General features: G+C 40.7%; 1 protein-coding gene across 3 annotated transcripts in view; it reads right to left on the bottom strand.

Moving 5' to 3' along the window:
* Positions 1-3,142: 3,142 nt before the first annotated feature.
* LOC126404284 (serrate RNA effector molecule homolog) overlaps positions 3,143-8,167 on the bottom strand; it is a 10,971-nt gene continuing 5,946 nt past the window's right edge. For 2 of the 3 annotated variants that reach the window (XM_050067414.1, XM_050067415.1), the window contains exons 12-21: positions 6,523-6,601; positions 6,239-6,403; positions 5,937-6,110; positions 5,672-5,825; positions 4,608-4,720; positions 4,379-4,459; positions 4,133-4,283; positions 3,865-3,966; positions 3,591-3,720; positions 3,143-3,429 (exon numbers count right to left, since the gene is read on the bottom strand). In XM_050067414.1, the coding sequence (XP_049923371.1) occupies positions 3,354-3,429; positions 3,591-3,720; positions 3,865-3,966; positions 4,133-4,283; positions 4,379-4,459; positions 4,608-4,720; positions 5,672-5,825; positions 5,937-6,110; positions 6,239-6,403; positions 6,523-6,601 (1,225 nt within the window). In that variant the 3' untranslated portion in view covers positions 3,143-3,353. The remainder of the gene's footprint in view (positions 3,430-3,590; positions 3,721-3,864; positions 3,967-4,132; positions 4,284-4,378; positions 4,460-4,607; positions 4,721-5,671; positions 5,826-5,936; positions 6,111-6,238; positions 6,404-6,522; positions 6,602-8,167) is intronic. The other variant, XM_050067416.1, reaches the window with a different exon arrangement.

The following is an 8,167-nucleotide window of genomic DNA, read 5'->3' as shown; positions in this document are numbered from 1 at the left end:
CCTTCACATATCCAGCGAATCCCAATGGGACTGTTTGTTATTTAATTACTGAGAAATGGTTGAGGCACTTTAAATAATTTCTAAGCACTGAGGAGGGACTCATGTTTTTTGATTTGGCTCAGGGGAGGGGCAGACATTGATCACAGCCAGAAACAGTGAAAACTTAAACTATCATTGGATTTACACATTTCTGATGGACCTTGAACTCATCATGTGCTACGAACGCTTTCATCATGAAACAAATCTGAGCTTAAAATAGTTACATTTCATTAAAATGTCTTTATTCTACGTCTCGTTTAAATTAAAAACATTAAATCCTTCTCTCCTGTGTGTATGACAGCATGACAAACACTTTTTTTCAACTACAGGATTTCATTTTAAAGTTTTAACTTCCGAAGGGTACGTTTATGTAATCTAATAATGGCCACCGTGCCAGGTTATATTGATATTATTCTAGCTGCTGCTGCCACTGTTTTACGCTATGGTTTATTTGGAAACACAAAGCTTGTGTGAAGAAAAAAAAACATGTACGGTTTATTTCTATAGTTTATTTTTGCATTTAAAGACAACACAGCTGTAAATCTAGAGGGGAGATGGGAGAGAGATAGAGGGGGGTGACATGCAGCAGAAGGCCACAGATCGGACTCAAACCCTGGCATCCACAAATGCCACAGAGTATAAGGTGCAGATTGTACAAGGTGAGCGAAACATCACCCCAAAACTGTTCATGGAGGAAAGAAATGAGCTGTTTGTTTGCTGTTGTTGTGGCTCCAAAAACTACATTTGGTGTAATTTGGTTGATTCAAGGCTCCTGCAGCTAAAGGAAGGTTAGACTTAAGACTTATTTAATGCCACTTCAGATTGTTTTTTTTACAATATTCAAAATTGGGGAAAACAAAAACATGAACATCAGTTACTGAGGGTTACAGGCAGTTTTATCTAAATGTCTGTCGTCACATAAAACATGGCTTTTTTTGGAAATACCTACTGTTTGATTGTTTTGTTTGTTTCGCACTCTGCATGTGGGATTTCACAAATACAAAAAAAGATTTGTGAACCCAGAATGAAACACATAAAAAAACAAATTCCACATTGAAACAAAACAGTGAATACATTTACATTTTGACACAGATGGCTGTAAATGGAACTTTAAATTTTTTATGATTAATATATAAAACAAATAGTAAATATAAATATTTTCAACTTCCTCTAACCCCTTTTGAACATGAACAATATTATTTGAGTAGATACTTTGTTGCTTATAAGTGTTTATATTTCATCATGTTCAATACACTAAAAAATTCAATTGTGAATATCTTCCTAAGAGATATTTGTGAATGCAGTTTGTATTTGTAAATCTCAATTCTACACTTGCAGATTTGCATTTTATGCACACTGAGTCCTTTTTTATTTTTACATTTAGATTTTGTTGGAGTATTTGAAGATGTTTTATATTTGAAAAAAACTTTTATGAATTTACAAAAAATTTTAATTTAAATTTAACACATTTTTACACACAGATTGTCAAAATAATATTAAAATAAATAATTGAGACAAATCTTCCTCAATACATCTTTAACACAAGACTTTAACTTGTAACAGAGTATTTCTACACTGTGGTATGTTACACCGAACACATCATTATTAAATACACTGTTATGTTGTTAGCAGCTAATGGCTAAGCTAAGCTAGCTGCTAACCTCTCGTGTCGTATTTCAAACGGCTCAGTCGATCCGGAACTTTGATAATATAAACCTGGACAGCTTCATGAACACAAGAATCAGCAGGTTAAAACGAAATGATCACCTTCTGTCTCCTGTTTAGTTTCTCTCCGACAGCTGTCCGCCATGTTCGGCCACAGTCACGTGACCGACGAACAGAGACGAACAATTTCGCTTCTCTAAATAGATTAAAATCAGCTGTGTAAGAAGTTTTACTGCAAGAAAAATACTCGTACCACACTGAAAATACTCCACGAGTAAAATGATGTACTCAGCAGAATGTAGTTTAAGTATTTAAAGTGCAAATGTGTGAAATGCAGTGTTTTCTAATTCTCTGTGATGTTTGTTGGATGAATCCTCTGCAGCATTAACGTGTCTGTCATTGAACTCCTTTATATCCTGTTGAGTAGTTTAATTTACAGACACGCATCAGCTTCTATTAAATCTTTTTTGTAAACTGTATTTTCCTTGTTTGACCAGACTCACCCCTGAAATCACTGTCACCAGACTCCATTTAAATAAATAGATCATTTTATCCTTTAAAAACTCACTTCAGTCAAAGTCAACGGAGACAAATGAAACTAACAAAAGCTGTCTCAGTTCGTCTTCCCACTGTTCCAACAACCACTGACTCTGATTTGGTTGAAATAAACTTTTCATTCACCCAGTTAGACGTGAAAATATTCTGTCTCTGTACAAACTAAAATGACTCATAATTCATATGGAGTCTGGTGGGTGTGACATGAAAGGCTCCTTGTTATTACAGAATGTTTTTCATGTTATAATAAACTTTTCATTGATGCTAAAACTTCTATATTATTATATGTTAATAATTAGTCCATATATTAAAACAGACAAATGTCAGTTGTCAGTCTTCCGACCAAAGTTAGTTAAAATTTAAGCTTAATTTCCACAAAACCTTCAAAATAAAACATAAATTAATGTTGCTCCTGTCGTGTTGAGTTCACTGGTTGATGGAGATAAACAGCTGTTTGTTAACAGGAAGTAAAAGTACACAAATATTGGGACCAAAGTATATGAAGTATTTAAAATAACAGTTCTCTTTATGCAGGAAAATGTACTTTTATTTTAGTAGAAATCTGACTGCAGGACTTTTACTTGTAACAAAGTAAATCTATACAGTGGTAAGAGAACTTCCTCCACCTGGAGAATTAACTCCACCCGCTGTTTGTCTCCATCAGGCAGCGAACTCATCGCTCACACAGCAGGAGCAGCAACAGTCAGCTTTTATTTTGAAGGTTCTGTGGAAGCTTGACTCTAAAAAAAAATAAAAATAAAAGACTCAATAAAAACTAAATATAGCTAAAAGGAAAAATATTTAAGCTTCTATTAAAACCCGACAATTATTATCACAGCAAATGTGAGCACGCGTGGTAACCATAGCAACACAGAAGTCGTCATCAGTCTTGTATCTTTATTGTAAACTGGAAACAGATGATTTTCACTAATGACTGACAGTAACGTTGGTCCTGCTGACTGACACACACACACGCACACACACCTATCTAACAAAACAAAACAACAATGGAGGAACGATGAAAAGAATCATGGGAAATGTAGGAATAAAAAAGGTATTTAAAAAAAACATCCCGCGGTTTCACTTTGTCGTGTTTAAAAGAAGTCCAGGTCGTCGGGAGCGTCCAGGTCTCTGTACTCGATGATCGACCGGGGGTCCCCGCGCACGCCCCTGCACATGCGCACACGCACGCACGCACGCACGCACGCACGCACGCACGCACACACACACACACACACACACACACACACACACACACACACACACACACACAGTCAATATATAATCAACATGTCAGTATGTGTTATTATCATCACTCGTCTTGTCTCTACCTGTTGTTTCGTTGTTTTCCAGGAAACCCTCCCCCTCCTCCTCCTCCTCCTCCTCCTAAATGACCTCTGAAGTTGTCATAGTTACCACGCCCCGCCCCAAACTGGTTGGGGAGGTAGGGAGGTCCGCCGCCTGCAACACACACACGAACACACACACTTGAAAGCACTGCTACATGACACAACTTTCCCCAAACTTTTAGTGATTTTTACTAATTACATGACTTTTCCAGGTTTTCCATGACCGTGTGTGTGTGTGTGTGTGTGTGTATGGTACCAGGGAAGCCGGGCATGGGAGGTCTGACTCCAGGAGGATATCCCAGAAGGCTTTGCTGCTGTGGTGACTGACCAGGAAATCCAGGCATACCAGGGGGCGTGGCTAAAAGAGACAGAAAGATGATGTCAGACCTGCCGTCTCTGCTCCTGTGTCTGTTTCTGGTCTCCTACATTTCCCAGAATGCCTCTCACCAGCTCACAGAGCACATGAGAGCTGAGATAGTCAAAGACCTCCTGCTGAAGTTACTCTGAATGTGCGTGTGTGTCACCTTGTGCCGGCTGTGGGAGGGGCTTGTTCTCAGGTACAGCAGGTCTCTTGGCGTCCAGCAGGAAGTTGTTGAAGAACACGACTTCCTGTCTGACAGCGGACACTTTGTCGCCGTGTTTGTTGAGGATGTGTTTACGCACAAACTCTGGAGCCTGAACGACAACAACGACGAGTGTTACCACAGTAACCTCACAGTCAGGCTGAACACACACACACACACTGTACACACACAGGAAGTTGGACTCACCTTGAACTTTTTCCCGCTCAGAGGACAGAGCCACTTGTCTTTACTGAGCTCCTGAGTGTTTGCCGTCAGGAACTTCTCCACCTGGACACACACACACATACACACACACACACACACACACACACACACACACGCACACACACGCACACACACGCACACACACACACACAGACGTTACAAATTGTCGTGTAAAAGAAAAACAGACAGGTAAGCAGATAGACAGTTGTACCTCTTGTTCTGGATCTTTCTTTCCCAGCCTGGCAGCGTCTTCTTCACTCAGACTCTCTGAAGGCGACAGCAGAGGAGCCAGACGCTCCTCACACATCCTCTGATGTTCACTCACTGTCCAATCACAGCACAGAAACACACTGACATCATCATCACCGCCCACACAGCATGGAGACAGGAGAACCTCACTGTGGTGGCCTCACTGTGAGCTGGTTCACCAGTGGAACGCTTTTAATGTGAAGTCGAGGTCTGTGCCTTCATCAGTGGAGCTCTGATACTACGATTCACCATGGCAACAGTAGAAACCAAGCTAACCAAGCTAATAGAGCTAACAGCTAACCAAGCTAATGGAGCTCACGACGAACCAAGCTAATAGAGCTAACAGCTAACCAAGCTAATAGAGCTAACAGCTAACCAAGCTAATAGAGCTCACGACTAACCAAGGCTATTCAAGAGAAGGCTGAGACACGGGGTCAAACATGGGGGGATTGCACATGCGCAATGTAACTTGAGCTGCGATTCTGGAGGGTGACAGTGAATAAGTGCCGACCAGATGTTACTGTGCATGTGCAATCCCCCCATGTTTGTCCCCCTGTCTCAGCCTTCTCTTGAATAGCCTTGCGACTAACCAAGCTAATAGAGCTAACAGCTAACCAAGCTAATAGAGCTCACGACTAACCGAGCTAATAGAGCTAACAGCTAGTTAAGCTAATGGAGCTAACAGCTAACCAAGCTAATAGAGCTCACGACTAACCAAGCTAATAGAAGTAACAGCTAACCAAGCTAATAGAGCTAACAGCTAACCAAGCTAATAGAGCTAACAGCTAACCAAGCTAAAGGAGCTAACAGCTAACCTAGCTAAAGGAGCTAACAGCTCTATAAGCTCTTTGATTGATGCGTTTCTTAATATGTGAAACTGCCTGTTATGATGGTTGTCATGGTTGCTGTCCAGCGTATGGTTCAAGACACTAAAATAAACAAGTTAAAAAAAAATATACATTCACATATTCAGAGACGTGTTATCATTGGGTGTGTGTGCGTCTGTGTGTGCGTCTGTGTGTGTACCCTCAGCTGCAGTGATCTTGGCGACAGGCAGGGGTCCTCGTACGTGGATCAGCCCGCAGCGATGAGGCATCTCGTCCTCTGCAGGATATTCACAGAAGTTATAATAGTCCACAGAGTGAACCAGACGCAGGTAGAGCAGCAGCCTGTCCAGCACCTGCACGCACACACACACACACACACACACACACACACACACGAAAACATTAACACACATTAACACACACTGTCACTGTAGCTGAGACCAAACAGACGGAGCTCCTCCCACCTTCAGCAGCTTGTCGTCCGTCTCCACGGTAACCTCAGAAGAAGAGGCAGGGTCTTTGCCCTCTGTGTCATCGCCGTTGCCCCCCGCTGCGCCTATCAGCTCCTCCTCCTCGGCGCTCACCTCCTCTATCAGGTAATCTGTGATGTTCTTCAGGACCGGGTTGGTCTCCATCTGCTTCCATACAGGACAGATAAAAGCAGTAGTATCCATAAAATCCTAAAGATATCCTCATGGTTACTAATATTAACCACATCGAGGCTGCTTCCAAAACTCAGAAACATGTTGTTGTGATGAGCTCGTACCTGTCCAACCCACAGCTCCCCCCTCTGGTCCAGACTGTGGACGAGTCGGGCAGACAGGCGGATGTCGTTCCTTACCACCGGTTTGTGGTGCGTCAGGCCGTTAACGGTGCGAACGCGTCGACACAGATCTCTGTTGACCACCGGAGAGAGCTCGCAGTCTCTGAGCTGAGAGAGGCGACAGAGTACAAGAAGTGCACTTTATACTTCAACTCCACATCATCTGAGAGGGAAACACTGCACTGTTACTTTAGTCTGTGTGTGTGTGTGTGTGTGTGTGTGTTTACCCTGATGTTCTGCAGGTTCCAGCACGTCTCCTTTATGTTCACACTGCGGTCAAACGTCACCCAGCACCGCCTGAAGAACCTGAAATACACACACAGACACAGAAATATAACGTCCACCATCTTAGTTTAGCGTGTTAACATGCTAACATGGCCATAATGACAATGCTAACATTTGGATGTTTAGCAGATACAACGTTTACCATCTTAGTTTAGCATGCTACGTGCCCAATACGAAAATGCTAGCATGTTGACATTTAGCAAATATAATCTCCTCCATCTAACAGCAGTTTAGGGTGTTAGCATGCTAACATGGCCACAAGACAATGCGAACATGTTGACATTTAGCATATATGTTCCCCATCTTACAGTAGTTTAGCATGTTAACATGCTAACATGGCCATAATGTCAATGCTAAATTTTGATGTTTAGCAGATACAATGTTTACCATCTTAGTTTAGCATGTTAGCATACTATGTGCCCAATACAAAAATGCTAGCATGTTGACATTTAGCAAATATAATCTCCTCCATTTTACAGTAGTTTAGCATAATAGCATGCTAACATAGCCACAAGACAATGCGAACATGTTGACGTTTAGTACATATGTTCCCAAGCTTACAGTAGTTTAGCATGTTAACATGCTAACATGGCCACAATGACAATGCTAACATTTTGATGTTTAGCAGATACAATGTTTACCATCTTAGCTGAGCATGTTAGCATGCTACGTGCCCAATATGAAAATGCTAGCATGTTGACATTTAGCAAATATAATCTCCTCCATCTAACAGCAGTTCAGTGTGTTAACATGCTAACATGTTGAGATTTAGCAGATACACATCCCCCTATCCCCTCAACTCTGCATCTTAGGAGACATATCATCTGTACAATTACATAATCACATTAAAACTACACTGTTCACAACCCTAGTTGTAGCCAAGAAAACAATCCTCCTAAACTGGAAAACAAGAAATCAACTGAACATCACACACTGGAAGAATCTGTTAATAGATCAAAACACAATAGAAAAAATATCTGCATCAATTAATCACAGCATACCCCGTTTCAACAAAACTTGGTCCACATTTATTCAAAAATCCACCTCTACAAATGCCTGATCTCAATTCCACAGAATCTTGCAACACACCTCGTTTTTTTTGTTTTCTTCCCTTTTTTCTCTCTCTTTTTTCTCTTATTTATTCTATTATTATTATTTATTTTTATTTATTTATTCTTTCTTTGCTGCTGTTGTTATTAATATCATCATCACTGAAATATCCACACATACAAGCACTTATAAATACAGATTACACACATACTTACACACACTCACACATACACATACACATGTGCAGCATATACACAAAAATCCCCAATTAATTAGGCTACATCCTTGTCTATCCATTTGTCTGTCTGTCTGTCTGTCTGTCAGTATATACAGTGGTGTGAAAAAGTGTTTGCCCCCTTCCTGATTTCTTTTTTTTTTTCCATGTTTTCCGCACTTAAATAGATAACACACAAAGATAACACAAGTAAACACAAAATGCAGTTTTTAAATGAAGGGTTTTATTAATGAGGAAGAAAAAAATCCAAAGCTACATGGCCCTGTGTGAAAAAGTGTTTGCCCCCTAAACCTAATAACTGG

The sequence above is a fragment of the Epinephelus moara genome, chromosome 17, assembly GCF_006386435.1.
Source record: "Epinephelus moara isolate mb chromosome 17, YSFRI_EMoa_1.0, whole genome shotgun sequence".
Lineage (NCBI taxonomy): Eukaryota > Metazoa > Chordata > Actinopteri > Perciformes > Serranidae > Epinephelus > Epinephelus moara.
The sequence above is the reverse complement of the archived record's forward strand: the minus strand, read 5'-3'. Positions and strand labels throughout refer to the sequence as shown.